Genomic DNA, 18,931 nt, shown 5'->3' with positions numbered 1-18,931 from the left:
CTAAGAGACTGGAGTTTGTTTCAGATACTATGTCTGCTTCTCTCTCTGCCCCTCCCCCGCTCACGCTCTGTCCCTGTCTCTCAAAAATAAAATAAATGTTGAAAAAAATTAAGAAAGAAAGACCCAGAGGTGAAAAGCTGAGCAGAATTTTAAGGGAAGAGGGGCCCCTGGGTGGCTCAGTCGGTTATGCATCTGACTTCATCTCAGGTCATGATCTCAGAGTTCGTGAATTCAAGCCCCACATTGGGCTCTGTGCTGTCTTCAGATCCTCTGCCCCCCTCTCTCTCTGCCCCTCCCCTGCTTACATTCTCTCAAAAATAAATAAGACATTTAAAAAAAATCCTAAAGGGAAGAGAAATTCCTTTGGGTATGGTAAATGCGTAAGCAGAGGCAAGTCAATAGAGAGATTAACTGACAGAAGTAAGAGATGTAGGCAGGGATGACTGCAAGCTCGTCAGAAAGGTAGGGTGGGCATTAGATTACAAGGAGGACATTATTTTTTCCTTTTTTCTCTATTATAAATGTTTATTTATTTTGAGAGAGCATGAGCAGAGGAGAGAGAGAGAGAGGAAGAGAGAAGCCCAAGCAGACTACGCACTGTCAGCTGTCAGTGCAGAGCCTGAGGCGGGCCTTTACCTGACAAAACAGGAGATGGTGACCAGAGCGGAAATCAAGAGTCAGATGCCCAACTGACTGAGCCACCCAGGCGCCCCTCTCTCTATTATAAAAATAACATACTTACCAGTTAAGCTTAAATACAAATGAGTGAGTAAAGGGAAAGCTTTCCTTTCTATTTCCATTACTCAAAGTTAAAACTAGACATTTCTTGTCTCTTGGCTAGAGATTGTCCTTCCAGAAAATTTCTATGCAAACACAAACATATATCACTTTAAGACTAGCAAAACAAAACAAAACAAAAAAGGGAGAGATCATACCCTACATTCTGTACTACAACTTGTGTTTTTTGTTTGTATTTTTTATTTTTTTAAGTAATCCCAAGGTGGGGGGGGGGGGCTTGAACTCACATACCTGAGATCAAGGGTCAGTCACATGCTCTACTGACTGAGCCAGCCAGGTGCCCCTTTGTGTTTTTGTTTTTGTTTTTGTTTTAATTAAAAAACCTTGAAGTCCTTTGGACACCTTTTAGTCCAGAAAGTCTGACTCCCTTTTAATGGCTACATAGTATTTCTTTAATTGTTTAATATAATTCATTTAATCAGTCTTTGATAGAGAGTTTACAGTTTAAGACTGTTTTCAAAAGAGGAGGGCACCTGTTGGAATGAGCACTGGGTGTTGTATGGAAACCAATTTGACAATAAATTTCATATTTTAAAAAAAAGTAGAAAAAATGCTTTGGTGAACATGTTTTGTATAGTGTAAATTACCGAAATTAAATTGTTGGGTTCAGGGTAGCCAAATTTTTGCTATTACTAAATTGTTCTCTAAAAAAGAGCATATCAATTTATACTCTAATAATAGGTCAAACGGTGTGTGTATTTCTCCACTTTTGCCAACACTGAGTTTCATCACACTTTTTTTTTTAATTTTTTTTAATGTTTATTTATTTTTGAGAGAGAGAGAGAGAGACAGAGAGTGAGAGCAAGGGAGAGGCAGAGAGAGAAAGGGAGACACAGAATCTGAAGCAGGCTCCAGGCTCTGAGCTGTCAGCACAGAGCCTGACGCAGGGCTTGAACTCACAAACCATGAGATCATGACCTGAGCCGAAGTCGGCCATCTAACTGACTAAGCCACCCAGGCGCCCCTCATCACACTTTTCAATCTTTGCCAAACTGATAAGTGGGATAGGGTACTTATTGTTTTAATTTGCATTTTTAAAACTTGCATTTTTTTAATAGAGTTTGAATCTTTATAGAAACTGCCTTCTCTAAGTTAGCCTTTGCTAATTTTTCCATTGGATTGCTTATCTTTTTATTACTGATTTGTATGAGCTCTTTGAATGTTAAACCAGTTAGGTCAGGTGCTGCAAATAATTTTTCCAGGTTTGTCATTTGTCTTCTGATTTTGTTCGATAATATCATTTTTCCATAAAGAAGTTTAAAATTTTTATGTAGTCATAAACTCATGTTTTTGGGTTATTTTTATGGCCTTATTTTTATATTTAAATCTTCACTCCATCTGGAATGTATTTTGGTGCAAGGAGTGAGAAGGAATCCATCCATTGCTGTTGTATGCTCACTGACCTCCTACAGCGCCCCCACTTCCCTCCTGTTACCATGCTGCCTTCTTGCTATCCTTGCTGCCACTCTGTTGGGCCTTGCATATGTTCTTCTTGGATTATAAAATCCTGAACTCCTCCTTGCCTCTAATCTCTCTGCATCCTTAAATCTGCTCTCATACACTATTAGGATGTACTTTCTAAAGTGTGGATTTGATGTAGCTCCCCATAGCTTTTAAGATAAAGTTCAAACTCCTTACTTTAGCTGGCAAGTCCCACTGTGATCCAGCTCTACCCTCTGCGGCTTTTTTTGCTCTTTGCTCTAGCCATGGTTGAGAATTTGCAGCCTGGTGACAAGTCAAGTCATATGAAGGCATCAAAAATACTGTTAAGATTTGCAAGGGTTAAATTATACCATCTACCTGCAAAGGTGTCACCAGATTACTTTCCCAGTTGTCATAGGAGGAGGAAGAGGAGAGAAAGCATAATGCAACACAGGAAACAGGACCTAACACAGATTTTATAAGTACCTAATCATGCCCCCTTTATTTAAAAAAAATTACAGGGATGCCTGTGTGGTTCAGTTGGTTAAGTGTCCGGCTCTTGATTTTGGCTCAGGTCATGATCCCAGGGTCTTGGGATTGAGCCCCTCATTGGAAGTGCAGAGCCTGCCTGAAATTTTCTCTCTCCTTTCCTCTGCCTCTCCCCCACTCATGCTCACTCTCTAAAAAAAAAAAAAAAAAAAAAAAAAAAAATTACAAAAGCTGAAAATGCAAAATTTATCAACGGAGACAAGGTGGGTCCTCTTATATTGAAGTTTGCATAATAAAAGTGGTCATGAATCTTTTTTGTCAAATGGGTTCAAAACAGAACAGGAGCTAGATGAAATACATAGAGAAACTGACAAACTCCAAAGAAGTGAGTGGGAACACCAATTACCTCTCAATGTTTGGTTGAGATGTACAAAAAAGGGTATACAAAGCAGAGTAATAGGATTTTGGTCACAAAACTAGCTGTAACTTAAAAAAAAATGAACAGACTATTGTGTACTAAGAAACTATATAGTAATAAATTATTTTTAAAAACCAACTATTTGGAAGTTAAATTTCTTTTAAATCCCTTTGATGTGATAGAAAATCATAATGATACAAACACTGTATGTCAGTGTGTGCAATTCAAAGTAAAAAACTGCACTTTGAAATTAATACCAATCCTCTTCAAACTCTTCTAAAAAATAGGAGGGAATACTTTCAAATTCATTTCTCAAGGCCAGCATTAAACCTGATATTGAAACAGAAAATTATACAAGAAAACTATAAGCCAATATCCCTGACGAACATAGATATAAAAATTCTCAGCAAAATACCAGCAAACTGAATTGAACAATACATTAAAAGGATCATACACTCTGATCCAGGGGGATTTATTCCAGGGATACAAGGATGTTTCGATGTATGCAGTGATAAACCACATTAACAAAATGAAGTATAAGTCATATGGTAATCTCAACAGATGTAGAAAAACATTTGACAAAATCCATCTGTGATGAAAACTCTCAACAAACTGGATATAAAGGCAGTGTGCCTCATAATAAAGGCCATATATGAGAAGCCCATAGCTAATATCACAGTCAATGAGGAAAAGCTTTCAGCTAATATCAGGAACAACACAAGAACACCTGGATACCCTATTTCACCACTTTAATTCAATGTAGCATCAGAAATACTAGCCAGAGCAATACAACAAGAAAAAAGCATCAAGGTCAGAAAGGAAGAGATAAAACTGTCTCTATTTGCAGATGACATGATATTATATATAGAAAACCCTAAAGGAGCACCTGGGTGGCTCAGTCAGTTGAGTATCCAACTCTTGATTTCGGCTCAGGTTATGATCTCATGGTTCGTGGGATTGAGCCCCATGTTGGGCTCGGTGCTAACAGCATGGTGCCTGCTTGGGATTCTCTCCCTCTCTCTCTGCCCCTCCCTCATACATACTCCACACAATCTCACTGTCTCTGAAAATAAATAAATTTAAGAAAAAAACCTTAAGACTCCATCAAAAACCTGTTAGAACTAATTATAAAGGATACAAATTAATATCCAGAAGTCAGTGTGTTTCTATACGTTAACAAACTGTCCAAGAAATTAAGAAAACAATCCTATTTACAATTGCACCAATACCTAGGAATAAATTTTATCAAAGAGGTGATATATCTGTACACTGAAAACTATAAGACATTAATGAGAGAAACTGAAGAAGATACAAATAAATATCTCATGTTATTGGATTAAAAGAATTAATATTGTTAAAATGTCCATGCTACCTAAAATAATCTACAGGTTCAATGCAATCCCTTTCAAAATTCCAACAGCATTTTCACAGAAATAGAAAAAATGATCCTAAAATTTGTATGGAACCACAAAGGACCCTGAATAGTCAAAGCCATCTTGAGAAAGAACAAAAAAGCTAGAGGTATCACACTTTATGATTTTAAACTAAATTACAAAGCTATAAAATCAAACCAGAATGGCAACGGCATATAAACAGACATATAGGCCAAAGGTATGGAATAGAGAGCTCAGAAATAAACCCATGCATATATGACCAGTTTATGACAAAGGAGCAAAGAATGGAGAAAGGATAGTCTCTTCAACAAATGGTACTGGGGGGGCCACCTGGCTGGCTCAGTAGGTAGAGTGTGTGATTCTTCATCTTGGGTTCATGAGTTTGAGCTCCATGTTGGGTGCAGAAATTACTAAAAAAAAAAAAAAATCAATGAACTTTAAAAAATGGTGTTAGGAAAACTGGATACCTTTCTTATACCATACACAAAAATCCACTCAAAACGGATTGAACATAAGACCTAAAACCATAAAACTAGAAGAAAACATGGGGGTAAGCTCCTTGACAATGGTTTTGGTGATGATTTTCTGGAAAAGTAAAAGCAACAAAACAAATAAGTGGGACTGCATCAAACTAAAAGACTTCTGCATAGCAAAGGAAACCGTGAAAAAGCAACCTACAGAATGGGAGAAAATATTTCCAAGTTACATAACTGGTAAGGGGTTAATGTGCAAAAAAATATAAAGAACTCCTACAACACAATAGCAAAGAAACAATCCAATTTTTAACAATAGGCAAATGAACTGAAAAGACATTTCTCCAAAGAAGTTATACATATGGCCAACAGGTAAGTGAAAGGTGCTCAATTTCACTAATCATTAGGGAAATGCAAATCAAAACCACGATGACATATCACCTCACATCTGTTAGCATGGCTACAGAATTATAAAAAAGAAACAAGTATTGGTGGGACTGTGGAGAAAAGGGAATCCTTGTACTTTCTTGGTGGGAATGTAAACTGGTGCAGCCTCTATGGAAAACAGTATGGGGATTTTTCAAAAAATTAAAAATAGAACTAGCATATGATTCAGCAATCCTTGTGGGTATATGTCCAAGGAAATAAAGATAGGATATTGAAGAGATATCTGTACTCCAGTGTTCATTGTTCTTACTGGGGGGAAAAAAAAAGATAAATATGTGAGGTGATGGGTGTATTAATTGACTAGATGGGATTTTTCCACAGTGCATCATATATCAAATCACAGTCTACACTTTAAATATCTTACATACACTTGTAAATATCTTTATAATTTTTATGTCAATTATACCTCAGTAAAGATGAAAATTTTAAAAACCTGCACTTTGGAGATAAGTTTTTAGCCACAAATGCTTTCATTATTAAATAAGAAAAACTATGGGGCGCCTGGGTGGCGCAGTCGGTTAAGCGTCCGACTTCAGCCAGGTCACGATCTCGCGGTCCGTGAGTTCGAGCCCCGCGTCAGGCTCTGGGCTGATGGCTCGGAGCCTGGAGCCTGTTTCCGATTCTGTGTCTCCCTCTCTCTCTGCCCCTCCCCCGTTCATGCTCTGTCTCTCTCTGTCCCAAAAATAAATAAAAAAACGTTGAAAAAAAAATTAAAAAAATAATAAATAAGAAAAACTACAGGGGCGCCTGGGTGGCTCAGTGGGTTGAGCGACTGACTTCAGCTCAAGTCATGATCTCACAGCTTGTGAGTTTGAGCCCCGCGTGGGGCTCTGTGCTGACAGCTTGGAGCCTGGAGGCTGCTTCGGATTCTGTGTCTCCCTCTCCCTCTGCCCCTAACCTACTTGTATTCTGTCTCTGTCTCTCTCAAAAGTAAATAAACATTTTAAAAAAATTTTTTTAAAAAGAAACACTACAAGTAAATTAAGCATCCAATTTTTTTTTAAAGAAAAAGAATTTGTAAAGCAAGCTTAATAGAACAAATGGGAAAGAAGAAAATCAAAAGATTAAATTAGAAATTTAAAAAAGAATAGAAAACATAAACCCAAAAGATCATACATCATAGATTGCTTAGAAGTCTGAGAGGAGTCTGGATTTATACCCAGAAATGAGAGGCTATGTAACTAAAAGTATGTTTTAGAAACTTTACATCTTAATAAGTTAAAAAAAAAAAAAAAAAGATGGAGAAGGGAATGAACCAAGAGTTGGAAAACTTATATAGACTAGTAACCATTAGAAAAAGTCAAAGTAATGTGAGTTGGGTGGGAGGGAAAGAAGTGGATGGTCAATTTAATAGGCAGCTTCCAAGTAACCACTAATTCCAATGTTGCATAAATTATTCAGGTAAACCTGAAAAGCTATATAATTAATTTGATAAAGCTACCTATTCCTGGTAAAAGTCTGATAAAGCTAACACTTAAAAAGATTATAGACTAATCTCACTTATAAATGTAGTTGTAAAAATCCTAAATACCAAAAACAAACAAACAAAAAAAACCCAAAAAAACTCCTCTAACAGGCACAAGTATTGTTTTCATCATGACCCAAGGAGGTTAACTCCCAAGAACTATAGATTCTGGGAGTATGGTAAACTAGATGGTAATGATATCCCTCCTAGTATAGCATACTGAGATATAATGTGTGTGAACATTTCAAACATTGGTGGAAGTGTAAGCAATTCCAGTGAGAATTCACAAGAATTAGCTGGCACTGGAGTCAAAGTCAGGGTTCTGTCCTCCCTATCCCACCCCAAATTGGGAGAGATATTACCTGTTAGCTTTGTTCTGGGGAGTGCAAGAAAAAGAACCCATAACTATGTATTCACAAGGATTTGGGTTCAAAATTCACATCACCATGTGTGGTCCTCAGAAAATCCAAGGCAGTAATTTAATTTCAGAGGTTCCCAATGAGGTAGCCTTCCAGCACCTGGCAGAGACAAGTGCTCATTCTCTGATGCACTTTTATTTCAGCTTCAAAGAATTCCAAGGAGCATGAGTTCACCAAAAGTAAAAACAAAAACAAAAAAAAAAAACAAACCTACCATGGGTCAGAGTCAGATGAAACAAATAGTCAAACAGGGAAGAGACTGAAGCTAGCAGATGCAGAATATACAACAAATACGTTAGAAAATAAGAGTACTGAAAGTTTGGCAAATTTTCAGAATTAGATTAAAAAAACAAAACTTCTGGGGCGCCTGGGTGGCTCAGTTGGTTATGCGTCTGACTTCGGCTCAGGTCATGATCTTATGGTTCGTGAGTTCGAGCCCCGCGTCAGGCTCTGTGCTGACAGCTCAGAGCCTGGAGCCTGCTTCGGATTCTGTGTCTCCCTCTCTCTCTGCCCCTCCCCTGTTCATGATCTGTCCCTCTCTGTCTCAAAAAAAAAAAAAAAAAAAAAAATTCTTCTTATAAAAAAAAAAAACAAAACTTCTAGGAAAAAAAAAAGTGATAATTGGATTGAAGCCCAATACAGTTACATTATATAGCAGGTTAGACACAGTAAAAAATAGTGAACTAGAAGAAAGGTCTGAAGAAATTGCACAGAATGTAACACAGAGGGCTAGGTGGAAAATATGAGTGAGAATGTAAGAGACATGGAAGACTGAAGAGGTCTAATATGTCCTTGATTGAAATTCCTGGAGATCACAGAGGTAATGGGGTAGGTGCAATATTAGAGAAGGTAATGGCTGAAAAGTTTTGGGGAGCACATGGAAAAAAACAGTCTTTAGATTTAGGGACCCTAATGAATCCCAAACAGGGCAAATAAAATTAAACCCCCACCTGACACAACATAAAAAACCTCAGGGTACACATTCTGAAATGTCATAAAAGCAGTGGCAGAGAAAAATATTACCTAAGGGGGTAATGACAATTAGACTGATGATTGTTTGCTAATGGCAACGTTAAAAGGCAAATATCAGTGTCAAATTAGAATTCTTTCTTTTTAATATTTGCTTATTTTTGAGAGAGAGTGTGAGTGGGGGGAGGGACAGAGAGAGAGAAGCGGGGGGAGACTCAGAATCCAAAGCAGATTCCAGGCTCTGAGCTATCAGCACAGAGCCCGGCATGGGGCTTGAACTCACAAACTGCAAGATCATGACCTGAGCCAAAGTCAGACACTCAACCGACTGAGCCACCCAGGTGCCCCTAGAATTCTACTTTCAACAAATACCTCTCAACAAATTATCTTCAAGGAAGAGGGCAAAATAAAGATTTTTTTTTTTTTTTAATTCAGGGAAGCTATATGATTATTTTTAATGCTGAGAAGACAGAGATTCAATGCCTACTGCTTACTTAAAAATGAAAAATGGGGGCGCCTGGGTGGCTCAGTCGGTTGGGTGTCCGACTTCAGCTCAGGTCACGATCTCATGGTCTGTGAGTTCGAGCCCCGCGTCAGACTCTGGGCTGATGGCTCAGAGCCTGGAGCCTGCTTCCGATTCTGTGTCTCCCTCTCTCTCTGCCCCTCCCCCATTCATGCTCTGTGTCTCTCTGTCTCAAAAATAAATAAACGTTAAAAAAAATTAAAAAAAAATGAAAAATGAATAAACTAGGAATAAATTATAAACTGAGCACAGGGGCCCTGCTTATCACATAATCATACATGTAGAAGGCACTCAATTAATGATCTACATGAATGGCTTTCCTTTGGCAGGAGAGTGGCTATCTGCCAGAAACAGGCAGGCATCATGGGTGATAGCAAATGTTAGAGGCATTCCTGTTAAAGTGTAGAGCAAAATATGGATGCCTAATATTATCACTGTTGTCTAATGTTGTACCTGAAATTCTCGAGAGAAAGAAATGACTATGAGAAGGAAGACATTACTAATTTTTATTTTATTTATTTATTTAAAGTTTATTTTTGAGAGAGAGGGAAGGAGAGCACACGCAGCTGGCGAGGGGCAGAGAGAGAGGGAGACAGATTATCCCAAGCGGACTCCACACTGTCAGCATGGAGTGCGATGCAGGCTCCATCTCATGAACTGTCAGATTGTGATCTGGGCTGAAATCAAGACGGAGCCACCCAGGCACCCCAACATGACTAATTTTTAAATTAATGGCATCTCCTATTAATACAACAGAAAATAATCAGCTGGAGAACTGTCAGAAGAAATATATAGAAAGATTTGGTCCGGAAGAAATGAGACCTATCCAGGAGCTTGAATACCATCCTTCCTCAGGTTTTTGTTCAAAATTGAAAACATGTATTCCTTCAATGTTATAAATCTACTAGAAACACGAAGAAGAATCAGGGTGGCTCCTGCCTTCAGGATGAGTGGTAAACAGGGTGGCATACCCATTACTGACTTTATTGGCTGTAATGGATATAAAGGAACAACTTTTCAGTTTTATCTGAGCAGCATAGTGGTGGGAGGAAGAGCCATAAAATGCCTCATAGGTGAGGTGATCCTTAAATTGAGTCCAAATTCAGGACTAAAAAGCCAAATTTTGAAAAAAGATCCTTAACATGAATTGTTATCCTCAAATGAGTAATTCACGTGGCCGTCTTTACATTTCACAAGTTAGAGTGAAAGATGTTGAAAGTGGAAAATCCATCACTTGACAGATTGTGTTATAAGCTAAGATCAGGAGGCTTTTAATTTGGGGAGTTAATCGTATTGAGTGCTTATATAGATCTATCTTATAAAGAGATGTCTGAAGAAGTCTGTTCAGTTCTAATCTGATTATCCTAATAGGTTTAGTGGGTACAATAGTTGACAGTGGCCTGCTATTAATTAACAAATAGTCTTTTATTTTTAACTTGAACTTTAAGCTGTGATTAAACAACATGATTAATTAGAACACTTGAGACTTGGCCTAAAATTGATGACTTGGGAGCTCTAAACTTACGTCCCATTGTGTTTTTCCTAAGTGAATGTTCATCTAATTCTCTCTCTTTGGGGACATTGGGAAGTACCACTCTGTGTCATGCTTAGTGGTCTCCTCAAGACCCTCCCTCTTCTCATTTCCATTAGTTTTTGTATCTTTTCCCCTCTTAGAAGATTCAATCTCCTGCCCACACCCTACAATTGCTTCAATAAAGTCCTTTTAGTCTTTTGAAGAAGCCTTATGAATTCCACTTCAAACTAATTTATGATTAACTAAAACGATTCTTTCTTTTCTAGGATTGTAGAAATCTATAGTAGACGATTACAAGGTAAACTTTTAAACTTTTATTTACAGAAAAACATTTTTTTCTTAAGGAAAAAGTATTTTTGGTTGTTGTTCTTATTTCAAGTAGAATACATGCGACTTACCAAAATCAAAACCTCATAGGAATATAAGATAGAAAGGGAAAGTCTGCAGTGTTTCAAGCCTCCAGAAGAAATCATTGATGTATTTGCACACTCCTTCATATTTCATGCATCTACCAACATTTTGAAATCAATTTATTTTTATTATATTTTTAAATGGCCTCATATTGTATGTAATGGGCTTCACTCCCCCCCCCCCCTATTTTTTTTCACTTAACAAATAAAACATGTTTTTTTCCCCACATGCATATAACTATCTCATTGATTTTGCTGGCTGTTTAGCATTCCATTGTACGGCTGTGCTGGGGCTTGATTTAACCATTTCCTGCTCTAATAGATATTTGAAAATTTTGTCAGTTTTCAAATAGATGCAGTGCTGCAGTGAACACTCTTAATGTGTTTTCAGAGATGAGTTGTTTATTCAGCACAGGAACTGCATTGCTTAGGTTAAATGGTTGGTCTCCAGCTTTACATACAATTCAATACTTGGACTGTAGCGCCTTTGTTAATCCTGTTGCGAGCTATTTGTTCATTTGCATGGAGGTGCTTGTTATCAATATTCTGTTGGTCTCACTGCACACCTAAGAGACAGCTGTCATTCTTACCATTCCCTCCAGTGGTGCTGAGCCCCCGTCAGTACTTATTCTGCAGGTGAGGGAATTGAACAGCTGCCCCCTGTGGGCCAGGCAGCAGACAAAGCAAACTGGGAAAAGCTGGTGTGCCTTGGCTCTCAAACCTCACAGAAGTCTGCTTTTTAAGACTTCAGATATTCTAAAGACAACAAATACTCTAAAGACGGCTGGGTGTGTCAGACTCCTAAACCGAGCTTCTTGTCACACCCACAGTTCAAGAGCGTCTTACAAAACAAATCGCAGTAGCCATCACAGAAGCCTTGCGGCCCGCTGGAGTTGGGGTGGTGGTGGAAGCAACGTAAGTCTATGTTTGCCTTTCATAATGTCCTTGTGGTGCATGGAAGTGATATTTAGTGCTGCTCTTTTCCCAGTGCTGGGTGGTGGCACACAATTGACACTGTCCCATTTTCTGTCTCTGAGACTGAAGCTTTTTTTTAACCTCTTTCATTTACTGTGTTGTTGATATAGGAACCTGAGTACAGGAGACAGGCTTTGTTTTGTTTTTGGTGAGGGTTATGGAGGTGTAGGGAGTCATCAGTGTAGTGATTTGTGCAACTGTAGCATTTTATGTCTTCTCTTGATTTCTTCTTTAGCTCTTTGTTGCTCTATGCAGACTTTTCCTGATATTTTGTCACACGTTTTAAAAAATGGAGCTAAGACTGTGTGCACAGGGCACCTGAAGACACTTATTTAAGTTAGAATGAATTATGGGAATTGCGCACATCTTCTCCATTCTCCTGGCATGGCATGAGCTCTGTGCTGTGCATGCTGTCTGGCCTCATCAGGTTGCTTAGGCTCACTGTGGTCACCGTTCTCTGGATTCGCCTGGTGAGACCAGCATACTTCAGTATTTCTCCTAGCACCTAAGCTAGCATTGTGTTGTCTGGGTCCTAAAGACCGTTCAAGTGAAAATTCTGTATTTTTTATCCAGAAGTTGTTGTATTTCTGCGGACCCCTTGTAGTATTTTCACAAGAAAGAAAATTCCTTTTTTTCCCCTTCTGCTAGATGCATCAAAGACTAAACCACTGAGAAACTTAATGAAAACTTCAGGTCAAATCTGTCTAAGCAGTGATATTGGATACAGCTGGTAGCCGTGAACTCAGTATAATCAGATTTAACTTTTTGGCTTGCTTCTTACTTTAAAAACCAAACCAGCAACTGTCGATTTCTTTAAGCCACCTTTGTTGTCTTGTTTTGTAGACACATGTGTATGGTAATGCGAGGGGTACAGAAAATGAACAGCAAAACTGTGACCAGCACGATGTTGGGTGTATTCCGGGAAGATCCAAAGACTCGGGAAGAGTTTCTAACTCTCATTAAGAGCTGAACTTCAGCGTGTGTCCTGTGGTTTGCAGATCGTGCCACTAGAAACATTGTTTGTCTGGTCTTAACTGTTTGTACATTCCGTTTCCAGTTGTTACAGATGTGAACTTTATCCCTTGTCACTAATTGTGTTTAATAATTATTTATAGCAATGAAATAAAAGTAATTAATAAAGGGGTGAGCCCTCTACTTTCTTCTTGCCACCTTTTAGTGGTAACTGTCAAGGAAACTGCCAAATAGTGTAAGTTACATGCACAAAACCACTGCCATTTGGATAACCATTGGGTGCTGGAAAGGAAAAACTCAAGTATTTTGTTCAAATACTATGGTAATTGGGTTCATAAGTGTAGGAATTTTGGGAATGGGAGGAAATTATGGCCAATATACTGTTTTTTTCCCCCTCCCCAAACAAAAATGGTGTAGTGCTTAAAATAATTCCTGTACGGCATGCAGCATTGCTCTGCAAACACAAAGTCCAACAGGCTCCACCATAATCACATTTCATAAACTGCCAGGGCACTTTATTTTTTATATATTTATTTTTTTAACTGTCCAGTTATAATGTTAGTCATGAAAGGGAAGGTGGTAGGATATCTATGTTTTTGATTTTACTATGAGCTAAAAAGGCACGTTTCTACTTTCTGTTCTTTTTTAAATTCAAGTACAAAGAATTTGTTCCTTTTGTTTACGAATGTATTCCCATGTCAACATACAGGGATTTAGACATTTAACTCTCTGTGCCTTGATGCGAATATCACACCACTTAGAGTGTAGCTACCTTTGCCATTTTTTAAAAAGCCGTTATTTTATGAGACTTAAGTACCAACACTGCAAATAACTAGTCCTCACAATTTTACCTTTAGAAGTCTCTTGCAAGCTTACTTTGTGTATTCCTTGTAGATGCCTCAAAACTTTTTTTAAAGTCTTATCAAGTATTTTTCTATGTATTTCCAGAAACTTTTGAGAATGTCCATCATTTTCAGGTCTGCAGAACCATAGCTTCTGTGAATATGAAAGATGGCAGAATGAACTAACTGTGGACTGCATTGTGACCGATATCCAATGTTTAATGAAAGCTGCATTGTTGGTGCCTATGAAAATGCACTGTAATTTTCTGGAATTACTGGAACATATAGGAAGCCCCCATATTGACTCCTCTTGTGGTCCCTGTGGGTCTTGTCTTCAGTGTAACTGTTCAAGTGGTATATAGGTCTTTTCTTCCAGGAAGCTGTTGCCTTATTAATGACTACCTGAAATTTCCTCCACTGGGGCAGTGTGGGCCAAATTAAAACAACAAAGAAAAACCCAACTCCCCTACAAAAACACAACCACAGTCATTCCATGGAAAAGTCTCTTATTTGGTTGACCTCATGCTCTTCAGATTTATTCTGTTACCTTAAGAACTAATTGCAGTGCTTTCTTTAACCTTGATGGTCCTAAATCTGCCACTTTGATGTCATTTGACTTATGATGGGACATGGTGGCAGAAGTGCTGTTTATTTATTTATTTAAGTTTATTTATTTATTTTGAGAGAGAGAGTGAGCGCGCATGCGCAGAGTAGGGGCAGAGAGAGAGAGAGAGAGAGAGAGAGAGAGAGAGAGAGAGAGAGAGAGAAAATCCCAAGCAAGCTCTGCTCTGTCAGCACAGAGCCCAATGCAGGGCTTGATCTCACAAACCCATGAGATCATGACCTGAGCTGAAACCAAGAGTTGTTTGCTTAACCAACTGAGCCACCCAGACGCCCCCAGAAGTAATGTTTAAAAAAAAAAATTCTTCCCTACTTCTATTTTCTATATTTTTCTATACTTGGAGTTTCTGAAATACAGTGTTAATTCATTCTGAGTTCCTTTAAAAAAATCTAATCTGATATAAACATTATCCTGCTTAATGTTTAGACATTTAAGAACTGGAATTAAGCACTCAACTCATGTTTGGTATTTTAAAGTAAAAAAAAAGATGTGATTTGGAGGACCAAAGAAATTATTAGCTATAAATTCATCTTTCTGAGATCAATTGTATTCCTTTTTAATGAGTCTCTAACATTTCCTACAAGTGTTCTCATAAAGGTCTAATGTATCTACAGGCTATTGTCTTATTGGTAAATGCAAAGTAATAATCTTGTCTGTTTTACTCTAGTCTGCAGTACTTTAAAATTTTCATATCTGTGAATCCATTTTGGGGATTTTTAAGAATTTGATGCATTTAAGTACACTGTTCAATTGTTTGAATTTTATGTATGCGTGCATCTGTTCCTGAAGTTGGTTCTATTGAAATTATTAAAGTGTTATACCATAGTTTCTTGTGAAAGTAGTTTCTTTCTGAACCACTTGTATAGATATAACATTAGATTATTTTAATTGTATTCTCTTTTACCAAAGATACCCATCATAAGGGCTTCCCTCAGTCATCAAGCTATTAAAATATAAATCCCAGTGGCAGTAGAAATTAACCTGGGGTTCTCTGTCTTCCTTTGGTATTTGGTTTGGGTATTACTGTCCTCACCCTCTGGCTGGTAAGGGAAGAGGAGGTCTGGGGTAAGAGTGAGGAGTCTGAGTGGCCCTCATGTCCCTATTGTCCTAAATCTAAGTTTGAAAAACATCAGCCTCCTGAGAACTGGTGCTGTTTCTGTGTGGGAGCTGTTGGAGGAAGAGCAGGCTGGGGCAGGGTGCTGGGCAGTGCTGGGAGTGGAAGAGAGTTTCCCTCCTTCTTCTAGGGAAGAGCCTGCTTTGGACAAAACTTCCAACGAAGTGCAAAGGTTTTGCTGCCTCTTTTCTGTGTCTGGTGCCCTTGTCCATACCTCCTTTGGGGTTCTTCTCCCCATTTGCTGCTCCACCTAGGCAGAGGCCCCTGCCTTTCACTAATGTCCATGTGCCCAGATGCTGGGGCTCTGGAGTGGCCTGCTGCTCCTTCAAGGACTCTGTGGACTGTTGGGCAGTGAATCTAGCCACCCAATCTAGAAATGCTTATTGAAATACCACATTCCTAAAACCATAACTCAGTACAACAACGAGCTGCTCAACTAAGCCCAAGTTGCTGCCCCTGAGTTTTTTCACTTTTAAAGATTGGCTGAGTTCCCTGTTTTGTCGCTTAGGGAAAGAGCAGTTGCAGACACCAAAGGTCTTAGAGAATGCTGCCAACACAGAACACCTGGATTCACCCTGAAGGGCCTGGGTCCACTTGTTGATGGTGAGAAGAGGGAGTCTCAGTAGATGAGTTCAAGGTGAAGTATAAATACACGATAGCCGCCCCCCCTCCCCTGAGGTACCTGGTTTATGTTTATTTTAGTCTTTACTATGGAAAAAAAAACAGGGGCACCTGGGTAAGTCGGTTAAGCGTCTGACTTCAGCTCAGGTCATGATCTTGTGGTCCGTGAATTCGAGCCCTGCGTCAGGCTCTGTGCTGACAGCTCAGAGCCTGGAGCCTGCTTCGGATTCTGTGTCTCCCTGTCTCTCTACCCCTCCCCCCTCTCACACTCTGTCTCTTTCTCAAAAATAAATAAACGTTAACAAAATTTTTTCGTAAAAAATAATTTAAAAAAATTTTTTAACGTTTATTTATTTTTGAGACAGAGAGAGACAGAGCATGAACGGGGGAGGGTCACAGAGAGAGGGAGACACAGAATCCGAAGCAGGCTCCAGGCTCTGAGCTGTCAGCACAGAGCCTAACATGGGGCTCGAACCCACAGACCGTGAGATCATGACCTGAGCCGAAGTTGGACGCTTAACCGACCGAGCCACCCAGGCGCCCCAAAAATAATTTAAAAAAAGAAAAAAACATACATAACAGTAGATAGTACATAATTACGTGACCCCCATGTACCCATCACCTAGCTTCAATAAGTCTCAACTCATGGCCATCTTGATTCCTCCGTTACCTCCCATCCCCGCTGGATTATTTCTTTTTTTTTTTATTTTTTTTTTCAACGTTTTTTTATTTATTTTTGGGACAGAGAGAGACAGAGCATGAACGGGGGAGGGTCAGAGAGAGAGGGAGACACAGAATCAGAAGCAGGCTCCAGGCTCCGAGCCATCAGCCCAGAGCCTGACGCGGGGCTCGAACCCACGGACCGCGAGACCGTGACCTGGCTGAAGTCGGACGCTTAACCGACTGCGCCACCCAGGCGCCCCCCCGCTGGATTATTTCAAAGCAAATTCCAGATATTATCTCACCCATGAAATATTTGATTATCTAAAAGGAGAGGAATCACATAAAAAAAAATCCATTATCACACACAAAAAATGATGCTTTAATATCAAATATCCAGTCGGCATTCAATTTTCCCTCATTGTCTCATAAATTTATTCATTGCTTATTTGAATCAAGCTACAGATGAGTTCCATACATTGCAATTGGTTGATCTGTTTTTTTTTTTAATTGTGGTAAAAAACACATAAAATTTACTATCCTAACCATTTTTAGTATACACTTAGTAACAGCTATATGTACGTTGTTGCACACCAGATCTCTAGAACCTTTTTCATTTTGTAAAACTGAAACCTTATATCCACTGAACTCTTTCCCCCTCCCCCCAATCCCTGGTAATCACCATTCTGCTTCTGTTTCTGAGTTTGACTACTTTAGATTCTTCATATAAAGTAGAATCATGCAGTATTTGTCTTTTTGTGACTGGCTTAATTTCACTGAGCATTATATTCTCCAGACTCATCTATGTTGTAGCATATGACAGGGTTTTCTTCTTTGTAAAGGTTAAATAATATTCCACAATGTATATACTACATTTTTAGAATTCATTAATGTATTCATGGGCATTTAGATTGCTTCCACCTCTTGGCTATTGTGAATAATACTGCAATGAATATGGGTGTGCAAATATCTCCTCGAGAACCTGCTTTTTTTTTAACTTTATTATTTTTTTTTAATTTACATCCAAATTAGTTAGCATATAGTGAAGCAATGATTTCAGGAGTCGATTCCTTAATGCCCCTACCCATTTAGCCCATCCCCTCTCCCACAATCCCTCCAGCAACCCTCAGTTCATTCTCCATATTTATGAGTCTCTTTCGAGAACCTGTTTTTAATTCTTTTGGATACATACCCAGAAGTGGGATTATAGAATTTCTATATTCTCTCTATATGGTAATTCTTTAAAAAATTTTCAGGAACCTCCATTCTGTTTTCCATAAAATGGCTGTACCATTTTACATTCCTACCAACAGTGTACCAAGTGTTCTAATTTCTCCTCATTCTTACCAAAACTTGTTATTTTCCAGCTTTTTTGGTTTATGGCCATCCTAAGGGGGCATGAAATAATAGTTCATTGTGGTTTGGATTTGCATTTCACTGACGATTAGTGATCTTGAGCATCTTTTCATAAGCATATTGGTCACTTGTGTATCTTCTTTGGAGAAAAGTCTACTTGGGTCCTATGCCCATTTTTTTTAAATCAGGTTATTTATTTTGTTGTTATTGAGCATGGGAGCTCTTTATAACCCTTTATCAGATAAATAGTTTGCAAATAGTTTTCCCATTTTATAGATTGCCTTTTCAGTCTTTGCTTCTTTTGATGCACAGTTTTTAGGTTTGATGGAGTCCCATTTGTCTACTTTTACTTTTGTTGCCTATGCCTTTGGTGTCATATCCAAGAAATCACTGCCCATTTGAGCGTTGTGAAGATTTCCCTCTATGCTTTTTTCTAGGGGTTTTATAGTTTTAGTTCTCACGTTTAGATCTTTAATCCATTTTTAGTTAATTTTTGTGTATGGTGTAAAGTGTGGGTCCAACTTCATTCTTTTACAAGTGGGTGCCTAGTTTTTCCAACACCATTGTTGAAGAGATTCTCTTCCCCCATTGTGTAGCATTGGCACCTTTGTCAAAAATCATTTGATCATAACATGCGGATTTATTTCTGAGCTGTCTGTTCTATTGGTCTATATGTCTTCATGCTAGAACTACACTATTTTGATTGTTGTAGCTTTGTAATATGTTTTGAAATGAGAGAGAGAGTGTGAGGCCTCCGGCTTTGTTTCAAAATGGTTTTGGCTATTTGGGGTCCTTTGAGATTCCATATAAATCTATTTCTGCAAAAAAGGCCATTGGGATTTCATTGAATGTAGAGATTCTTTGGGTAGTATGAATATTTTAATAATATTAAGTGTTATAATCCATGAACATGAGATATTTTTTCCATTTATTTATGTCTTTAATTTCTTTCATCACTGTTTTGTAGTTTTCACTGTTTAAGTCTTTCCCCATCTTGGTTAAGTTTAT

At 38.4% G+C, this 18,931-nt stretch overlaps 1 protein-coding gene across 8 annotated transcripts in view; it reads left to right on the top strand.

Annotated features, from left to right (window-relative positions):
* Positions 1-18,931, top strand: part of GCH1 (GTP cyclohydrolase 1) — an 83,182-nt gene that overhangs the window by 33,215 nt on the left and 31,036 nt on the right. For 2 of the 8 annotated variants that reach the window (XM_060617294.3, XM_081795934.1), the window contains 3 exons: positions 10,618-10,649; positions 11,592-11,676; positions 12,580-12,956. The exons of 3 other annotated variants lie outside the window; for them this stretch is intronic. In XM_060617294.3, coding sequence (XP_060473277.2) covers positions 10,618-10,649; positions 11,592-11,676; positions 12,580-12,706 — 244 coding nt within the window. In that variant the 3' untranslated portion in view covers positions 12,707-12,956. Of the gene's footprint in view, positions 1-10,617; positions 10,650-11,591; positions 11,677-12,579; positions 14,998-18,931 lie in introns of those variants that run through there. 3 more of the 8 variants (XM_060617301.3, XM_060617295.3, XM_078448235.2) reach the window with 3 other exon arrangements.

Source organism: Panthera onca, chromosome B3 (genome assembly GCF_046562875.1).
Source record: "Panthera onca isolate mPanOnc1 chromosome B3, mPanOnc1 haplotype 2, whole genome shotgun sequence".
Taxonomy (NCBI): Eukaryota; Metazoa; Chordata; class Mammalia; order Carnivora; family Felidae; genus Panthera; species Panthera onca.
The sequence above is the reverse complement of the archived record's forward strand: the minus strand, read 5'-3'. Positions and strand labels throughout refer to the sequence as shown.